The 21,468-nt window shown below is 38.3% G+C and overlaps 1 protein-coding gene across 3 annotated transcripts in view; it reads right to left on the bottom strand.

Moving 5' to 3' along the window:
- Window positions 1-39: 39 nt before the first annotated feature.
- Window positions 40-21,468, bottom strand: part of MDFIC (MyoD family inhibitor domain containing) — a 60,116-nt gene continuing 38,687 nt past the window's right edge. For all 3 annotated transcript variants that reach the window (XM_056515901.1, XM_056515913.1, XM_056515907.1), the window contains exons 4-5: window positions 15,391-15,666; window positions 40-3,491 (exon numbers count right to left, since the gene is read on the bottom strand). In XM_056515901.1, coding sequence (XP_056371876.1) covers window positions 3,244-3,491; window positions 15,391-15,666 — 524 coding nt within the window. In that variant the 3' untranslated portion in view covers window positions 40-3,243. The remainder of the gene's footprint in view (window positions 3,492-15,390; window positions 15,667-21,468) is intronic.

The following is a 21,468-nucleotide window of genomic DNA, read 5'->3' as shown; positions in this document are numbered from 1 at the left end:
TTATTCTTCAAAGGAGTAACAAGGCAAGACTAAAAGGTGATATCCAAAAGTTTCAAAATAAAGATCTTTATTTCAAAATAGTGTTTGCAAGTAGCACATCCAATTGATATAAAATACAAACAGCATGTTTTTCAAATGGGCCAGTTTGCAGAACTATAAACTGAAACACTGTACAAGTTCACAAGAACTATTATAAAATAGACAATTAAGTTCTAAGGTTTTCATTTTATTTAAATTCTATTTTCACATTTGACTTCTAATTTTGCTCTTTTTTTATTATACAAGGTGCTTATAAGATTATAGAGTAAAAATTACAAAACACAATTTAAGGATATAAATATAGAAAGGAATTCCTTAAACTACATGCTAATATTCTCTGCTACAAAGATATATTTTTCAAAAGTGCTAATATCTCTATGACAAACAGTAGCAGATTACATGTAAATGTCAAACAAAATACACAATTTTTTATTTTTTCAATTGTAATACTTTGATACTTATAATCATTATGAGGTTAATAACACTATTTTCATTCCTAGTATCTCAAAAATAAAGTGGGAAAAGACATATCTGTGTGTGTATGTCCATGTATGTGAGAAAAAGTATATACACATATGCATGAACAAAGTTCTTATAATTATTGTTTTCATAATTTCAGTAAATCAAAAACCCACTAAGTTCCAGTAAGTAGAAACAAGGGTTTGTGCAGGGCAAATCCTATAGATAACTTTTACAGAAAAGAACTTCCTAGATTGGTAATTTCTAATTTTTTTTAAACCATATCAACAGGTGGTAAAAGTAATTTTTAGTAAGATCTAGCATTCACTAAAAGCATGATACACAAATGTGCATTTTCCAAGCACAGAACTGGAAGTGCTCCAGCAGAGCATGGATATTGGGGCAGGACAAGAGACTGGAAGTCCCCTTCCCTGACAAGAAGCAGCCATAATTCACCTCTCTGTGACCAGAAGGACATGAGGAAAGACAGCTCATGGTGCTGTCTAGCCCCAGAGAACATGTTCCCACAACCATGGTGTCAACCACAGACCTGCAATGGACAAAGTACTGTCTAGAGTTTTTCCAAGGTGCATTGAGTCCCAATGCTCACTGTGATGCCCCCAATTTCCCCAGAGGCATTATGCCTTACAAAGACAAAATGCCTCCAGGCAATGCCACTCAACCAAGGCACCTCTTCCCCCTTCCCAATGTGGTTCAGCCTTTTAGGAGTCATAATTGAGCCCCATGAGCCTGATTCTGAGCACTGGGAATTTATCAGTTTAACTATATTATTCCTTATTAGCCTGCCTATTACCATAATATTTTTGTGCTCTTTAACTGGAATTTAACCAATAGAAAATTCTGACATGAATGGAAATGCGATTAATTTATGCAATAAAGATCAGAATCTGGCGCAATATATGGGGGAAAAAAAACAAAATAAGAATAATACTTGTAGCAACTATCAAAAACAGATTAGGAAACCCTCTGAGGGTGATTCTGCATTGCATCAGAATACACCACAGTGTTGCATATGCTGAGGCAAAACGTAACCCTTCCCAGCTCCCTAGTAAAGTTAAGGATTTGGCTTCAGTGATAACTTGCAGTAGTAGGCACTACTAGTCAGTGTTCACAAGAAGAAGCTTTGGTTAATGTCAGACCATTTGTCGACTTAGTTCACACTCCTGTGATCTTCAACTTGTCACATTTGTATAAATTGAATTCACTATAGTAGAAATAGACATTTATGGCCAATTCTCTCATCACACATGCTATTGGCTATTGAAGATTCTCTACAAATCTACACTCTACAAATGGAATATCTGGAGTGTAAACAGGAAGGTTTGTGAGATCAAGATGTGTGGGTGGTTTACACAGGAAAGTTTGTGAGCTACAGATATGGAGGGGACAAATTACCGGATGGTAAAGAAAATGGATATTTTGATTCCCTAAATCTGAGAATGCCATAAACCTCTTTATGTGTTCCACAATCACGATTACAAAAGAGAGATATTTCTTGGAATGTCTTAAAGGCATAATAGAGAATATACATTTAGGTCCAACAGTTTCTAACTGTATTTTTTAAACATTTTAAATACCAATCCTTTTATTTTTAAAGCATATATTTTTTAAATTATCTTTTTTTACACAATTATTTAAAAATAAAATTTAGAATATATCAGACAATAAACATTTTTTTCACTTGTTTTTTTAAATTTAATGGCAGGATTCCTCGATCAAGTCAGTTCTAATTTTTTTTCATACCCTGTTTAAATTCTGCTACTCTCAGTAGATCTTTCTTACACTGTAAAGAAATAAATACTAAGTTATGTGACACTGGTCCCAAAGCCATAAACACTGACCAGGCCACTTAATGTACTGGTTTAGATTCTTGAATTAACTTCTAATAATTTTCCTCTTATAGCCAATTTTTGAAGTATTGTTAGTCTATTAGTTTGTTACTCTAAGGATATATTTAATGTCTACACAGATTTCCAAAGCCTCTTTATAAGATGAAGCATTTCAAATAATAATAGTACTGAACTAAAATGATAAGGTCTCTATTCTGTCTTGATTGATGACAAATAAATCCTGGTACTCTTCTAGTCCAGGGCAAAACTTATATTTGACTTAAGATTGTCAGATAAGCTCAGCAATGGAAAGCACCAGGAATTGCTCTCTAATCAATGAGATATTCAAAACAAAAGACATATTGCCAACATGACCACTGTAGCAAAACCAACGGTAGAATTCTGATGCTGGCTTTTGAATTAAGTTTAAAACAGTAGAGCAAAGTTGCTTTCAACCCAAAGAGAGAGAAATACAGATATTTTTATTTTCGGAATGCCTGTAAAGGCATGGAGGCATTTGAGTGTTTAAACATTAAAGTAGGTAAAGGCAAATACTTAAGGCTTTGCCTTGCAGTCTGCTCTCTGACCAAAACCTATCACTCAATTCAAATGGCAATTTTGCCTTCATATGGCCTGCAGTATCAGGCCTATAATCCACTTTCAATAAACTCTTCCATTTGCAAAGCCAAAAGGAAGCTGGAATGTAGCTTTGGTTTCACATACAAAACTATACAATTTGTGTTAGAATACAGATTTAAGGACTGCTATTTAAAAAAATATTTCTATAAAGGGATTAACAGTGCAAGTGTAAAAATCTTACCTTGTCTTTCTTCAAATAGATTTAAAGAAAAGCTCTCCAGTTTTATAGAGAATAAAATAGAAAGGGTTAAATATTTCAGGATGGGAAGCAGATCCCACAGCACTCCATGCAGATCTCCAAGCAGTCTGCGGATTCACAGCACGCGTCCATTATGCCACAGTCCATGTCGCACGGGCAGTTACAGTCATCGCCCACCTCGTCCCCGCAGCAGCAGCAGCAGGCGTCCGACGGGCAGATGCCACAGGAGGCTTGTCCCAGCACAATGTTACAGAGCGTGAGGAATTCACAGAACAAGCAGGCCAGGATACAGTGAACACAGCAATCTTCAAATGGAATAGTTCAGTAGCGCCACGAACAAACAAAACAGAAAAAAAAAAAAAAGGAGAAAAGAGAAAATCGTTAATATGCCATTCTAAATCCAGATACATCACAATGTCTAACAAGTAACTGAATGAAAATGGTTTGAAGTAGACATAATCTACTACAAAAAAAAAGAGCTTCCCTTCTTCATGGTCACTTCTGCAGCTCAACTCATCTCCAACTCCGTGCAAGTTTTCTGTCACCACTTCACTTCATACAAATCCCAAGGACTAAACTGTTCAGAGGTGCTTAAATCAATCTCCTTAGTCATTTATTATGTAAAATAATCATATCTATTATCTTCAGTTATACTTTCTTACACAAACTGATTAAAAAAAAAAAAACAAACAACTAATGAAACTATATAAAATTATTTCCAGCCCTTCCCAGTTCATCTTGCCCTTCTGAAACGGTTTTGTTTGCTTGATATATGTGAAGAAAAGTAAGAGTTCCCTAAACATTGTTGCTTTCTTTATCATTTTTTGCACACATTAAAACCAGCTTAACAGCATGTTATATACATTTCTTACTTTCAACAATATGTAAAATATTCAGTCAAAATACAGTTTTATCTATTGTTTTCAACACAAATCGACTGTCAATTCTTTTAATGTACTGCTTCAATCTTCAAGAGTTCTTAACTACATCTGAACAAAAATATCCAGCTTTTAGAAGTCCTACTAAATTATATAGATAATTAAGGTGTCCCACAAACTGCCTGCAAAAAATATGGCACCTGAAAAGTAAATATATGGAATAGCTTCAAATAATAATACATCCATGAGACATGACAGGAAAAGAAGGATTGGAACTAAACATGCACCAGTGAAAAGGAAACTGCAGGAATGAGAGATATACTCAATGTTACATAATATGTATAAATTCATACATATAAACATATTTAATTTGTAAGAAGCACTGAATAGTCACTCAGAAACAAAACAAAAACTTAAAAAAACAAAATGCGTTCAGGATGGAGAAATACTTTTCTTTCCTGGTCTCAGCTTTTTTTTCTTTTTACTGCCTGCAATCTTTGAACTCTTTAGCCACAGACAGGTGAACATCGGGGAAAATATCCTGCAGAACTTCACCCTGTCTCTTGCCCCTACAGTCTATCACAAGTATCCTCTATGAGAACATGTTAGGAACAACAGGATATTGAGCTGTATGGATGACTGGTCTGAGCACCTACAGACATTATGTTTTATAGACATCATGTTCTTACAGTTCACAGGCTGAAGACTGCTGTCATAGGGGAAAATGTGCAATTACTTGCAACAGTAATACTACCCTAAGGCCTTCTAACCAAATTTATAAATGAAAAAAATGGTGCAGTAGCCATGACAAGTATGTTGATTGATTCCAAATACCTCTAACATTGCCAAAACTCTGACTGCATGATAGTGCAGCAATGACTTAGACAAGCAGGCATGAACACTTATAGCAATGCAGCAACAGAGACTCAGACCAGCCAAATCTGACCCAAGAGGCAAAGGAACTACTTGAACCCTTAGCCCACTCCTACTTATTACACTACTCAGATGCAAACTTAACTTGGACATTTCTCTGTTGCAATGTGGCCACAGCCATAATGTACCACTGAACCATTATGCCCAAAAGGAAAAAATGGAAATTTCAGAAAAAGTAAGAAGAGGGGGAAAAACCCAAAACCCTAATCTTAAAATATCCCTACTACTGTGCAGGAAGAAAAGCAGAGAAAACTACAGGTGCATTTAATGTGCTTTAAAGAAAATTGTTTCTTGTAGTAAAAGGCTTCTATTCCCAAAGACACAATGTCACCAAATAAATGACCTTCATAGAAAACACAGAAGATATGTGAAAAAAAGCTGCAGAGTATCAGTTCACTGAAGAGGACCAAAGCCAGACTGATAGCGATTAATTAGCTGGTTGTCATGGAGATGGTGTTAAATATGCTCAGGTAAAATCTCCTTTCAGATTTTCTTTTAATATGAAGGAAAAAGATAAAGAAGTCAGGAGGTCTATCTAAGAAACCTTCATATTTGAGGAACTAAGATTTTAGTATATTGCATTTTTAAAGGACAGCATGAAGAAGCTAATACAACAAATGTTGTCCTGCTTTTTTTCTTTTTTTTTAGTACACCATAATGAAACTTTGTGTGTATGTATATTGTAAATAAGATGTACAAAAAATCTTGCCTGCTTCATGCAGGGATATGTAAAATTGCAAGGAAAGAAATACACATTCACAGACACTATAATAAATTTCTATAGATGGGCAAGGAACAGAGTTCATAGGTTAAAAAACAGAGACTGTATTCAGAAAGCATTTTCTGGACCCATAAAAGAACTTTTCCCTCCTAATCTAAGCAACTCACCAAATAAAGACTTACAAGAAGAGGCCGTGTTGATTCAAATAAAGGTATTTCACAGGTAAAACCTATGAGAAATGGTCCAAGGCACAGTAAGAAATTTTGGCCATTGGTATTATTACAGAAACTCTGTAGAAGGTCTTTTTTCCATCTCTTCTTCACTGACTGAAACACTAAAAGGATTTATTTACCTACTCTTTATTTTTATTTCCTTCTCCCCAGCTGGCAAGTCTAATATTTGATTAAAAAAACCTTTATATAGCAATTTTACTTAACCTCCACAAACAATTAACAGAAAGTAGAGATACCCTTTAGTGCTCTCCTCATTCTTGCAATGACTCATTTGTACAACGAACATAAACTTTGATCCACATTTCAAGGACAAACCTGAAATAATCATGCTTTTATGTTCTTCATGTTATTGACTTTTAATAGCTATCCAGGTAGCAATTATTTAACACATGACAAAGCATGCTGTTACCTAGTCCTATATAACTTGCTGAATTCAGAATCATGACTCTAAAGGGCTGTAATACAGTTGGATAAAATGGGTGAAAGAATAAATTCTTACATGTATGGCTTCTTATCTACAGATGCAATTATAGGAAAAGATACAGTTACATGGTATTTTTGTAGTAATAACAAAGCTACATGCCACACAAAACTCATCCTTCTCTAGTATCTACATTCCTACAGCAACCTACCAGTTCCACAGAAAACATTATACAGCTAAAACCGACTGCTGTTATGATCAGTGGAGTGCAGCCATGAAGATGCTATACAAAGCTTGCCTCAAAAGAGATGACCACAGGTTTTTCATTACCATGTTGGAGACCACTGCAATATATTTCATTGTTTGCAAGGCACTCTGGTAATTTTTTCCTCCTTATAAGACCGAGGAGATTATTTTAAGTTACACATTATTCTAAATTTCAAAACTTTTTACTACTTTAAGAATAAAGACTATATCGAACTTCCACTCTTTAACCTTACTCCATCAAAATCAGATTTTTTTTCCAGGTGATTGAGGAGTAGAGCGCTTTAATCCAACTAGAAGGAAACATATTTTATGTATTCGTAAACTTGGTGATTTCAATGTCTGACAAGGTGTTTTCTGGAAACTTTTCTAATAAGGAAATTATACAGTAATACCAGTTATGACACTGGTGCCAGCTTAAAATTATCTATTTCTTTAAGCTCTTTTTTGTTTGTTTGAGAATTAGAGGGTCTCATTCTTCTTCGATAGTAATACAATCAAGAAGTAGGGGCACATCTTTATTGTGGACAGAACTCCATTGGCCTTGACATCCGTGTGCTGTTGATAGTAAGTTAACTCTGAAGTTTCTTGAGGCTTAAGTTTTCCTTAAACCAATTTCCCTCTCTGTGGGAGTATTTAAGTTTCGTCACAAATCAGGTAAATCATCAAAAAATATAAACTTTTTCTTAGGACTTCTACACTACACCACACCACTCTCAAATTTCCACTGTTTTTCAATTCTTTTATAACACTTTTCTTTAATTGAGAAATGCTGCACTAGAGACTGTCACTATATAGAAGTGAGGATGTGGGGTGTGAGCACTGTCTAGAGGCATACTTAAAAAAAATAAAAATCCAGACCAGTACATCTTAGTTCTTTTACCAAATGCTTCTGATTTCATCAAAACACTCTATCATATTTGTAGACTAGATCCAAGCTTGCATAAGCTATGCTAAATGACACAAATTACAAGGCTTGATCTGTAGGCAGTGCTTATACATTTTATTAGACCAACTCGTGTTTGGGAGAAAAAGGTGAGCTTTCAGATAATCAAGCTTCTCTTCAATTATTCTTTCATTTTGTCTGGGATGAAAGTTAGACCTGAAGTTAAAAGGGTCATCCCATCCGACATTTTTTAAAGCCAATGTAAGTGAAGGTATTTCCTTAACCCTTTGGCACATCCCCAAAAGGAACAGATTTGCTAGGGAGCTTCATCAAAACTGTTAAACCATGCCAAGGCAAATAGAACCCCACCAACACGTTCAAGTTTTTGCTGCTTTATATCATACACACACACACACCCACCCAACCATGTGCTGATTCCACGGGTGGATACAGTACATGTAACTGGGTTTTAAATGTTACCAGACACAATATCCAGACAAGAAATGGGCCTAAGATCCCTTCAAACTATTTACACACTGTTATAAAAGCCCAGAAGGCTCCAATTCTAACCTACCCCAGTTATAACAGTTACACTCATTTAAGGAAAAGAAACCATATCAACAATAAAACTATTTTAATGTTTGTCCATGTCTTTAAACATCTGCAGGTGCACACCACTTTTTTACTTCTAACTCTTCTGCATACAGATATTACCATGGTACCCATTTTCTTTCAAATACTGAAATATACATTTATTTTGTTTCAATTTCCCTTGCATCATCTCCTCTTAATTTTTATGAAAAGATGCAGCTCTACTTAAAAAACAGATTTTTAAGAGAACTATCAACCATCAAAACCATACAGGAAATGCAAAAGGTGAACTGAAAAATGCAGAGAGAAATGCATGTGCAGGCTGCTGTGTGCTGCTTTTGTAAGGTTTGACACCAACCTGTCACAAACTGACTCAAAAAGCTTTCATACCAAGCAGACAGGTCACATATGATAAAAGTTCTTCATGTCTACAGTGGTAAATAAGCTCACTTACAGGATGGTGACCTTGGTAAGCTTCTTACTAACTATATTCACCAAGTTCAGACAACTCAAAACAAATCTCCAGGCACTCTGCTGTCTCACGGAGAGAATCAAAAAGGGCAAACCCACAATCAAAGTGACAGCTGAGGTCTTCAGCAGGGTTTGCTGCGGCCCCCGCAGAGCCCTGAACAGAAGCCCCAGCAGGTGCTACAGGCGTCCCGCAGTCTGTCAGGGGCTGGCAGGAACACACAGCACCAGTGGCTGAGAGCCACAGCCAGAGCAGCACAGCAGCCAGACACCTCCCAGCACAAGGCTCCTAAAGGGCTGCACGGGCCAGGAGCAGAATTCCCGAGCAGCAGCAGCAGCACACACCAGCACACCTCCCACCGCTCCTGCATCGGGGCTCACAGGCAGCCTCTGCACCCACCGCCTTCCTCTTGAGAAAAATCACCTCACCCAGGAAGGCGCTCACAGGAAAATAAGAAAAGGCAGAAAGAATCAACTGACATGTCGTACAGAGCATGGTTATTTCTAGATAAAAGTGACATTTATTTAGACGGGGAAAGCACAGTTACAAAGTCTAGTGTACGTGTTATTTCACCATTTAAAGTAAAAAAACTATTATCTCTATTGAACAAGAAAATTAAAATGTTGCCTGAACAGGCAAATCACACTGAATACATGGAAACTTTCATCAAAGCTTATATGCTAAGCTCTCAATACAGATATAAACTCAGGAGTAAAATGATCCATTTCAAACACACAGACATACTAAGAAATCTGCTAATTTCCAATACCTAAGACTTCTGTAGAATATGAAGCCTCCATTGCCACTGCTCACCACTGCAAATACTGAGACAAGTTCAGTGCTAGCTAGACTAGGTCCTTATAAAAGAGATGCTTTTGGAAGACCCTTTTTCTGTACAGGCCCTGTTTTCCACCAAGTCTTGACAAAAAACATGTAAATTACCATTCAAGAGTTCTGTGCAAAAAAAAACCCAATATAAACCATACTGAAAATACATCACTCTTCAAAATGCATTATTGAAAATACACATTTGACCATATGATCATATTATTTGCCCACTGCCTGATTGACAACTGTGTTCTGGTATAACCTTGTCTAACAACACCTGTTTATCAATTCATGCTCAGACAAAAATCCACCTTGAACTAATTTCTAAAACATACCAAGTAAAATTTCAGCTGAAGTAGAGAGATTGCAGCATACTAACAAGTAGCTGCCTAAATAATACTTAATGCTATGGGATGGATTTCAGAAATGTATATATGTTCCAAAAAAAAAAAGCCAGGTTGAGAGATGGCCAACAGATATTTCTAGAGTGTTAGGCTACTGACGTAGACTTAATGAATTTTGGTAAATAATACCAATCACATGAACTGAATGGTATATAAAAGAAAACTTACTGCTGCTCTGGTGTCCCTCAAGAGGAAAAAAACCTAACACAATCCTATTTCAAATCATGCACACTAAAGGAAAGTTTCCCGGAAATAATTTTTTCCGATATAAAGTTATATAAACCAAAGTAAAACACTCCTACTTCAAATAGAATCTGCTAGGATGCTACGACAACTACTCATTACTTTCCATGTATATGTACCTAGTGGCTCTTAAGACCTTGGCTTAAGACAAAGGCTATTTGTTGGACTTGCTTTGTCTTCAGTTAAGCCATCAGTATCACTTGGGATATACTAATAAATTAATGTAGTCAGCAGCATGAGTTAAACAGTGTCCACCATGCTTTGATTCAAAATCTAGAACAGATGAAGCTGCATTATACTGAAAAGAAGGGGGAGGGGGAAAGGGATGTCTCATTCAAATGCACCCTGAAATGCTGAATTTTAAGCACTGGATTTAAAAAGAAACACCCACACTTTGGATGAAATAATTCATTGCGTCTCTAAGCTCAGCCCCACAAGAAGCACAGTCTAGAAAGCTGAGGAAGGTTCAGGCTTTGCTTCTGGGAAAGCATGAATAGTAACTTGAATGTGGTGGCAAGTTTGCACTGATTGTCTTTCCCCAGAGTCTCACCCCATGCTGCAGGCCTTCCTTATCTAGCTCACTGCTGCATCTAGCCTTATTACACTTCCTAAAGACCTCTCCTGAAAGAAACTCATTGCAAAGAAGATGCCTTCTAGTGCCTTTCTGATTTAGAGAGCCTGGGAAGGAAGGAATAGAGTATCCACTGTCCATACAGGAGGCAGGCTCATGATCTGTTCAGCATAGTTTAACAATCTGCTGTTTCCAAATGAATACAGCAATTGTCTATGCTCAAAGCCTTTTGAGTGAAGTACCACATTAAACTCAAATTATCGAGTCACTAGAGTTGTGGGAACTTCCCTGCCAAACACAGTAACTTCCGAGATCACAACAACTTGACCAAAAGTGAGCGCTTCATGTCAAGAATGAATTAAAAGACTGCCTTCCTTTTTACTCATTTACAATTGCTTTTTCATGTTTCCAAGGTGTTTTTCTCCACTGCTCATAACTAACAGGTGCAAAATAGCAAAAATTCTCTTTGCTAGTGGCCTACCAACCAGAATTTTGGAAGAGCTCTGACACCTCTGGCATCAATAATTCAAAATATTATTAAAATTCCTTTGAGCTAATTTTTTTTTATTCCAAATATTCACTGAAACCTATCCAGTCCCTTTGAAAAATCTTTAGAACTGAAAGTGTTTAAAAACTCCTTTTCAGGAGTGACACTCCAACTATTTCATAATTCCTTTGGTTTTTTGCAGTGTAAGTTATGGAGCTGAGTAAGATTTCTTCAGGGACAATACAGATTAATAATAGATGTGGAGGAAAAGCAGAACTGGTGAGTGCACTCACGCCCTCCTAAGTTTCACTGGATGTGCAAGTGTTCCTAACCAGCATATTCTGGAATGCTGACATGACCACATATACTACAGACTTATTTTAAAAAGGAGTCTTTAAGGCTTTTATACTACTGCTACCAAAATGTCTGTTACATTTTGAAGCATTTCCTACACAAATTCAGCTCCCAAAGCTCACAAGATGCAACCCAGAGTATACGTGGAGTTTCCAGCTGGAACAATTAATAAAAGAGTTCTTAACTGGTGGGGTGATTTTTGAGGGGTGGCAGACTGGGAGGTTTCACAGCTTGTGTTACGACTGCCTAGTACTGTGGAGACCAACAGGAGCAGTACCAATTTTCACAGGAAGACGTGCTAAAGTAATATTGAACTTCACTTAGCTTTCTAGTATACACACTGAAATCTGCAGTATATGAGGCAGCATGCTACATTTCAAATAAGAATGTGTTCCAGTGCAGGAGGGGAGGCAAGCCTGTCATGTTTCTTGATTCTATCCTGCTTCAAGCTCTTCTAGGCTTTCTGTTCTGTCAACAGATACAATATTCTAGAGCAAAGTATCAGACCTGGGCAAACTGCATTACAACCAAGTGTGGTGCTCCAGAAATATTCACATCTTGTCTTTTAAGAAGAATCAAAAAGAATGCAGCTTTTGGGAGGAATTAAGAAAAAAATGAAAAATATTTTCTCTTTCCTATAGTTTGAACTCAGATTGAGAGCCAGAATTTTCTCTTCTCTTCCTTCTGAGGACATAATCTATTCATTTTCTCTGGCCACTTTCTTTCAGTTAATTCAGTCTCCTGACTGACAACAGACCAAAACTCTCAAGGAGGAAGACAAGGCAGATGAAGCAAAAATACAGGGTGTGTATTTTCAAATTTAAAATACAAACAAGGCTAGCAATTAGATTATAAAATCCAAAGTATTACCTAAGGAATAGCAAAATTAAAGTGAATAGAAATATCTGAAAGTGTAAAAGCTTACGTTATTTCTTTCTAATAAACTTTCTGGATGCTATAAACTAAGCAGGTGAGTTAATTCAGGTGATTTATTACTCACAGAAAAAAATAAATACAGTTTGTCTTTTTCTGCATAAGACCATTTTAAAAACTGCCTAGAAGTTATATTATTACACTATATGTATATGTGCCTGAATACAAACACACACCTTCAAGTAAATTCAAACCCAGCAACTCTTCAGCAGTAAACCACTGGCTTATGAGGTTAACATGGTACAAGTTAAAGCAAAGCCAAGTAGTTAAGCAATGTCACAAATAATTTTCAATACCTTTGTATCTTGTCCATCTTCCTGTAAGCTGTGTCAATAGCCTCTACAGAAATGTCATTGAATCAGAAGAGGCAACTGCTCGTAAATATGCCTCTTTGTACAAAAATATTCATTATACAAAGAAGAATAGCTGCAGAATTTAGGTTCAAATTAAATTGTGCATACAGTTTTGAAAGAATGGCTACGTCATCATCAGTCACAGAATAATCTTCTGGCTTAGTATAATTAGATGCATTTATCAAGCATGTATATGCACATATATACATATATCCCTGATTTAAACACAATTACAAGTTCTTTAAACAAGTAACTGGGCTAATTATATCAGGTTTTTGTAATGTGGTCTTCTAGAAGTAGTCATAAGGGGTTAACATGACTTGTAGTAATAACACAATTATTTTTAGCTTTTTTTCCCCTTACATAGTGAGCTCTTCTTTGTTTTAATTTAGATATTTCCAGTTACTGTTACCAGACTTTCTGACTGCGCATCTTCTAAAAAATTGGGATGATAGAACAAATAAAGTATATATTGATACTTCCAGAAAGGCAACAGCTTGATAAGAATACTACTTATAGTCTATAGTTCTGTCATGTAGCCCCATAGGGTACCTTACTGAAAAGCTGAAGAAGCTGTCAGAAGGCTTGCACATGTGTGCTAGCAGATGTGTTTACACAAATATAAAACATGTCTGTCAGAGAACTGTAAAGCAAAATAAATTTCAAAACCAGAATATCACTTTTAAAAACAAATATTCCCTTATGGGCATATTCCAATACCAGGCATACTTTAATCATTGCATGATAAAAACCTGTTCTTCGCTTGGATTGAGTAACAGAAAACTTAGAGCTGTAGACATTTGCAGAATGGGAGAAGCTACTCAGAGCACACATCCAAGTTCTCACATTCAAAAGGAGAACATTACAATGCCAGATGTACAGTGCTGACTATATTTAACTTTAGCAATTTGGTGACGTGTGAAATTGAGTGTGAGAATAGGACTATCCTGTATTTCTGTGCTTTGAAAGAATGCAAGTTCTACAATGTGACAACACTATTTAATTATCTATATTCTAATCAGACATGCCTTTAATGATAATGATACTTCTTCTGTATATAAAATTATTGTATGATGGCAGTTTCAGGCAACTAGCACAACTGTGTTAAGATATTAAAATCAGACATTAGAATTTAAAGCTAAATCTGAAGATACCATTAATTTTCTCCTCAATCACTCAGTAATTTGAGATAATTATATTCAGTTATTAAACAGAAAAAACAACTCCCAACAACTGTTTTTATAATTTTAGAAGAAAAATAGAAACGTTTTCCATAATTAATTGTATTGGGGAATGAATAGGGCAGGCACTGCCTCTGAAACAACACCTTGGTTTTTTCTTCAGAGGCCTGAAATTTGTTTCAGTCACATGAACAGATCTAAGATTCTGAAGATATAGGCTATTCAAAGTGCACTAAGGAGAACCATATAAGGATATTTCATGTAACAGAATAGGGAATACAGGAAGTATGAAGTGGTGATTTTGGAAAGAAACGTTAGAGGACTAAAAGTGCGACAGAAAAGTAACAGAAGATTCTTGAAGGTACACATATACATAAACAATAAATACTATAAACATATTATAGTATAAATAAACAATAGCAAGGGGGACCAGCCCATGGAAGAGTCTGACTGAAGCTGTTCCTGATGTTCCTACACAGATTCACTGATTTTGACTGAAGTAGTTGAAGCCAAAAGGAGTTACTCCACTGACATCAGTAGGCTTCATTCAGGCTGCTACATGTGGTGGCTCTCATCCCTCATCCTTTCATCTAGGCTGAGAATCCTCCCCATTTCACTGAACACTACTGTCTCCCATCTTTCTAAGAATCTGTGTCTGTCCCCTCCCTCTAGAGGCGTTTTTGTAACCAGTCACATCTGTGCCTGCCTCAGACCAATGAAATTTCTAGCATCTCTACACTCTTCTTTTTAAGAGCAGCAGCAAAGTCCATTGAGTGCATTAGTGCTAATGGGAAGGCAGTGGAATGAGAAGCACAGGAACTCTGGAAACATGAGTGTAAATTCAAGCAGAGTGAGCACAGAGACACAGCTAAAACATCAGAGAAATTATTTACTTTTGCTTATTTAAGCTATGCAGAAGTATGAAGGTTTTTTGTGCACATTATCTACATCCCAAATATAGCATAAGGCACACTGAACACTGGAGCACAGGTCATTGTTTTATTATCTAGTGTTCAGACCTCACAGCTAGTCAGGATATTGGCTAACAGAACATTTCAAAATCAAAGTCTACCCTCACAGAGCCTGCCATTACTGGATTTAAATATTTACTATGCTTTGAACTAGTAGCACTTTAATGTTTTTTCTTCTGGTGCATGTGTGAAAATGTTGACAGGAGTTTCTCTCAGTTCAGGATACTAAGTACAGAGACTAAAACATTATCAGATCATGTTGACCAAACATTTGAAAGCAAGAACTCTTCCATTCCTTCCCTTTCCTTCAAATACTTAATATTTTCCTTTGGGAAAGAAGCTTGTCTTTTATCTTAATAACTTCTATTTGCTTCTGGAGCATGAGTCAAATTCTTCAATTATTTTCAGTTGATTGTATAATTTTTACTGAGGTTTGGTTTGACTTTATTCAGTTTGGTTTTTTTAAAAAGAATATCAGCTTACCTTCTGGTGAAGTACCTTGCTTTTGAGAAAACACAGAGCTTATTTTACTCTTCTTGCTGCTATTGCTGTTGACAGACAAGGTGGACTGAATTTTTCTGTGCATTTTTTCTGAAACGGGAGACGAAAGCTTTCTGTTGTCTGCAGGCATATGCTTGACCCCATTGTGAATTCCACTTCCATTACTCAGACCCACATGGCCGTTTTGGATTCTGCCACTTTCTTCCTCACTCCTTTCCAGTGCTGAAGTATTTGGCTGAGGCAAACGTTGAGGTTGTGCTTAAAGTACAAGAAAGAAAGGGTTAATTTAAATTATAAATTGGTAACCGAACACTTTAGGCTAGACTGGGAATGCAACTTTCCTTCCTGTTATTAATCTAAAAACAGAGCGATAAGCTAACATTCCTGAATCGACAATAAAGCAAATAGCATCTCTAGATTAAAAATAATTATTAGGTATTCCAAAAGCACCTCACGTCTGCATGAGGCCTAGATTCCCCATTTGGAAGTGCAAGGAAAGGCTTGCATGGATGGCTCTGTAAAGTACACAGAGAGAATAATGCAAGCAATTTGAAGAAAGGGAAAAAACAAAGACTGGGAACAAATACAGCAAAACTGAGATAAAGTTGTACTGAGGCAATCAACTGAATAATGTGTGAAATACATCCCAATGAAAAAAAAATATGGGAGTAAAATACAGAGCACAGCGATGGGCTAGGATGCAGGCTGGCCAAGCTGCTGCCTTCAGAAAACCAGCGGAGTGCCACGGAAGGGGCTCCCTGACACCCAGCGTCACACAGCAGCGCATTGCAGGAGACAAACATCGGGGAACGCACAGGTCTGAGCTCAAACTCGAGATTGATGGAAAGGACAAAACCAAGCACAGCCCGCCGTGGAGAGGAAACCAAACTGGGATTCAAACACCACAGAGCGGCGGCAACACAAATCCCACCCAACGCGTTCTCCAAATCACAACCACAGCACAGAAACGGCTGCAAGGAAAAAGAAAGCAAAAGAAAGAAAAAGAAAGAAAAAGAAAGAAAAAGAAAAAAAAAGAAAAAAAAAAAGAAAAAAGGAAGAAAAAGAACGAAAGAATGAGAAAGAAAATAAAAGAGTGAAAGAATGAGAAAAAAAAAAGAAAGAAAAGACAAAAAGAAAGAAGAAACGAGAAAGAAAGAAAAAGACTGAAAGAACGAGGGAAAGAGAAAGACCAAAAAGGAGGAGTGCAAAATGAACGAGGGAACGAGAAAGAGAAAAAAGAACGAGTGCAAAAAGAACGAGGGAACGAGAAAGACCAAAAAGAACGAGTGCAAAATGAACGAGGGAACGAGAAAGAGAAAAAAGAACGAGTGCAAAATGAACGAGGGAACGAGAAAGAGAAAAAAGAACGAGTGCAAAAAGAACGAGTGAACGAGAAAGACCAAAAAGGAGGAGTGCAAAATGAACGAGGGAACGAGAAAGAGAAAAAAGAACGAGTGCAAAATGAACGAGGGAACGAGAAAGACCAAAAAGGAGGAGTGCAAAAAGAACGAGGGAACGAGAAAAAGAAAAAAGGATGAGTGCAAAATGAACGAGGGAACGAGAAAGGCCAAAAAGGACGAGTGCAAAATGAACGAGGGAACGAGAAAGGCCAAAAAGGACGAGTGCAAAAGGAACGAGGGAACGAGAAAGAGAAAAAAGAACGAGTGCAAAAAGAACGAGGGAACGAGAAAGACCAAAAAGAACGAGTGCAAAATGAACGAGGGAACGACGAGTGCAAAATGAACGAGGGAACGAGAAAGAGAAAAAAGAACGAGTGCAAAATGAACGAGGGAACAAGGAAGGCCAAAAAGGACGAGTGCAAAATGAACGAGGGAAAGAGAAAGGGAAAAAAGAACGAGTGCAAAAAGAACGAGGGAACGAGAAAGAGAAAAAAGAACGAGTGCAAAATGAACGAGGGAACGAGAAAGACCAAAAAGGAGGAGTGCAAAATGAACGAGGGAACGAGAAAGAGAAAAAAGAACGAGTGCAAAATGAACGAGGGAACGAGGAAGGCCAAAAAGAACGAGTGCAAAAAGAACGAGGGAACGAGAAAGGACGAGTGCAAAATGAACGAGGGAACGAGAAAGAGAAAAAAGAACGAGTGCAAAATGAACGAGGGAACGAGGAAGGCCAAAAAGGAGGAGTGCAAAATGAACGAGGGAACGAGAAAGGGAAAAAAGAACAAGTGCAAAAAGAACGAGGGAACGAGAAAGAGAAAAAAGAACGAGTGCAAAATGAACGAGGGAACGAGAAAGAGAAAAAAGAACGAGTGCAAAATGAACGAGGGAACGAGGAAGGCCAAAAAGGACGAGTGCAAAATGAACGAGGGAACGAGAAAGACCAAAAAGGAGGAGTGCAAAAGGAACGAGGGAACGAGAAAGAGAAAAAAGGAGGAGTGCAAAATGAACGAGGGAACGAGAAAGGCCAAAAAGGACGAGTGCAAAAGGAACGAGGGAACGAGAAAGAGAAAAAAGAACGAGTGCAAAAAGAACGAGGGAACGAGAAAGACCAAAAAGGAGGAGTGCAAAAGAGAACGAGGGAACGAGAAAGAGAAAAAAGAACGAGTGCAAAAAGAACGAGGGAACGAGAAAGACCAAAAAGGAGGAGTGCAAAAGGAACGAGGGAACGAGAAAGAGAAAAAAGAACGAGTGAAAAAAGAACGAGGGAACGAGAAAGACCAAAAAGAACGAGTGCAAAATGAACGAGGGAACGAGAAAGACCAAAAAGGAGGAGTGCAAAATGAACGAGGGAACGAGAAAGAGAAAAAAGGAGGAGTGCAAAATGAACGAGGGAACGAGGAAGGCCAAAAAGAACGAGTGCAAAATGAACGAGGGAACGAGAAAGGGAAAAAAGAACGAGTGCAAAAAGAACGAGGGAACGAGAAAGACCAAAAAGGAGGAGTGCAAAATGAACGAGGGAACGAGAAAGGGAAAAAAGAACGAGTGCAAAATGAACGAGGGAACGAGAAAAAGAAAAAAGAACGAGTGCAAAAAGAACGAGGGAACGAGGAAGGCCAAATAGGACGAGTGCAAAATGAACGAGGGAACGAGAAAGAGAAAAAAGGAGGAGTGCAAAAAGAACGAGGGAACGAGGAAGGCCAAAAAGAACGAGTGCAAAAAGAACGAGGGAACGAGAAAGACCAAAAAGAACGAGTGCAAAAAGAACGAGGGAACGAGGAAGGCCAAAAAGAACGAGTGCAAAAAGAACGAGGGAACGAGAAAGACCAAAAAGAACGAGTGCAAAATGAACGAGGGAACGAGAAAGACCAAAAAGGAGGAGTGCAAAATGAACGAGGGAACGAGAAAGAGAAAAAAGGAGGAGTGCAAAATGAACGAGGGAACGAGGAAGGCCAAAAAGGACGAGTGCAAAAAGAACGAGGGAACGAGGAAGAGAAAAAAGAAGGAGTGCAAAAAGAACGAGGGAACGAGAAAGAGAAAAAAGGACGAGTGCAAAATGAACGAGGGAACGAGAAAGAGAAAAAAGAACGAGTGCAAAATGAACGAGGGAACGAGGAAGGCCAAAAAGGACGAGTGCAAAATGAACGAGGGAACGAGAAAGACCAAAAAGGACGAGTGCAAAAAGAACGAGGGAACGAGAAAGAGAAAAAAGGACGAGTGCAAAATGAACGAGGGAACGAGAAAGGCCAAAAAGGAGGAGTGCAAAAGGAACGAGGGAACGAGAAAGAGAAAAAAGAACGAGTGCAAAAAGAACGAGGGAACGAGAAAGACCAAAAAGAACGAGTGCAAAATGAACGAGGGAACGAGAAAGAGAAAAAAGGACGAGTGCAAAAAGAACGAGGGAACGAGAAAGACCAAAAAGAACGAGTGCAAAATGAACGAGGGAACGAGAAAGACCAAAAAGGAGGAGTGCAAAATGAACGAGGGAACGAGGAAGGCCAAAAAGGACGAGTGCAAAATGAACGAGGGAACGAGAAAGACCAAAAAGGAGGAGTGCAAAATGAACGAGGGAACGAGAAAGGCCAAAAAGGAGGAGTGCAAAATGAACGAGGGAACGAGAAAGGCCAAAAAGGAGGAGTGCAAAAGGAACGAGGGAACGAGAAAGAGAAAAAAGAACGAGTGCAAAAAGAACGAGGGAACGAGAAAGACCAAAAAGAACGAGTGCAAAATGAACGAGGGAACGAGAAAGAGAAAAAAGGACGAGTGCAAAAAGAACGAGGGAACGAGAAAGACCAAAAAGAACGAGTGCAAAATGAACGAGGGAACGAGAAAGGCCAAAAAGGAGGAGTGCAAAATGAACGAGGGAACGAGAAAGAGAAAAAAGAACGAGTGCAAAAAGAACGAGGGAACGAGAAAGACCAAAAAGAACGAGTGCAAAATGAACGAGGGAACGAGAAAGAGAAAAAAGAACGAGTGCAAAATGAACGAGGGAACGAGAAAGACCAAAAAGGAGGAGTGCAAAATGAACGAGGGAACGAGGAAGGCCAAAAAGGACGAGTGCAAAATGAACGAGGGAACGAGAAAGACCAAAAAGGAGGAGTGCAAAATGAACGAGGGAACGAGAAAGGCCAAAAAGGAGGAGTGCAAAAGAACGAGGGAACGAGAAAGGCCAAAAAGGAGGAGTGCAAAAGGAACGAGGGAACGAGAAAGAGAAAAAAGAACGAGTGCAAAAAGAACGAGGGAACGAGAAAGACCAAAAAGGACGAGTGCAAAATGAACGAGGGAACGAGAAAGACCAAAAAGGAGGAGTGCAAAATGAACGAGGGAACGAGAAAGGCCAAAAAGGAGGAGTGCAAAATGAACGAGGGAACGAGAAAGGCCAAAAAGGAGGAGTGCAAAAGGAACGAGGGAACGAGAAAGAAAGGAAAAGAACGAGTGAAAGAACGAGGGAACGAGAAAGACCAAAAAGGACGAGTGCAAAATGAACGAGGGAACGAGAAAGACCAAAAAGGAGGAGTGCAAAATGAACGAGGGAACGAGAAAGGCCAAAAAGGAGGAGTGCAAAATGAACGAGGGAACGAGAAAGGCCAAAAAGGAGGAGTGCAAAAGGAACGAGGGAACGAGAAAGAGAAAAAAGAACGAGTGCAAAAAGAACGAGGGAACGAGAAAGACCAAAAAGAACGAGTGCAAAATGAACGAGGGAACGAGAAAGAGAAAAAAGGACGAGTGCAAAAAGAACGAGGGAACGAGAAAGACCAAAAAGAACGAGTGCAAAATGAACGAGGGAACGAGAAAGACCAAAAAGGAGGAGTGCAAAATGAACGAGGGAACGAGGAAGGCCAAAAAGAGACGAGTGCAAAATGAACGAGGGAACGAGAAAGACCAAAAAGGAGGAGTGCAAAAAGAACGAGGGAACGAGAAAGAGAAAAAAGGAGGAGTGCAAAATGAACGAGGGAACGAGGAAGGCCAAAAAGAACGAGTGCGAAATGAACGAGGGAACGAGAAAGAGAAAAAAGAACGAGTGCAAAAAGAACGAGGGAACGAGAAAGAGAAAAAAGAACGAGTGCAAAAAGAACGAGGGAACGAGAAAGACCAAAAAGGAGGAGTGCAGAAAGAACGAGGGAACGAGAAAGACCAAAAAGAACGAGTGCAAAATGAACGAGGGAACGAGAAAGAGAAAAAAGAACGAGTGAAAAAAGAACGAGGGAACGAGGAAGGCCAAAAAGAACGAGTGCAAAATGAACGAGGGAACGAGAAAGACCAAAAAGAACGAGTGCAAAATGAACGAGGGAACGAGAAAAGAAAAAAGAACGAGTGCAAAATGAACGAGGGAACGAGAAAGACCAAAAAGAACGAGTGCAAAATGAACGAGGGAACGAGAAAGAGAAAAAAGGAGGAGTGCAGAAAGAACGAGGGAACGAGGAAGGCCAAAAAGAACGAGTGCAAAATGAACGAGGGAACGAGAAAGGGAAAAAAGAACGAGTGCAGAAAGAACGAGGGAACGAGAAAGAGAAAAAAGAACGAGTGCAAAAAGAACGAGGGAACGAGAAAGACCAAAAAGAACGAGTGCAAAATGAACGAGGGAACGAGAAAGAGAAAAAGGAGGAGTGCAAAAAGAACGAGGGAACGAGGAAGGCCAAAAAGAACGAGTGCAAAATGAACG

This window comes from Oenanthe melanoleuca, chromosome 1A (assembly GCF_029582105.1).
Source record: "Oenanthe melanoleuca isolate GR-GAL-2019-014 chromosome 1A, OMel1.0, whole genome shotgun sequence".
In the NCBI taxonomy this organism is placed as follows: Eukaryota; Metazoa; Chordata; class Aves; order Passeriformes; family Muscicapidae; genus Oenanthe; species Oenanthe melanoleuca.
This window is presented reverse-complemented; position numbering and strand designations above follow the sequence as displayed.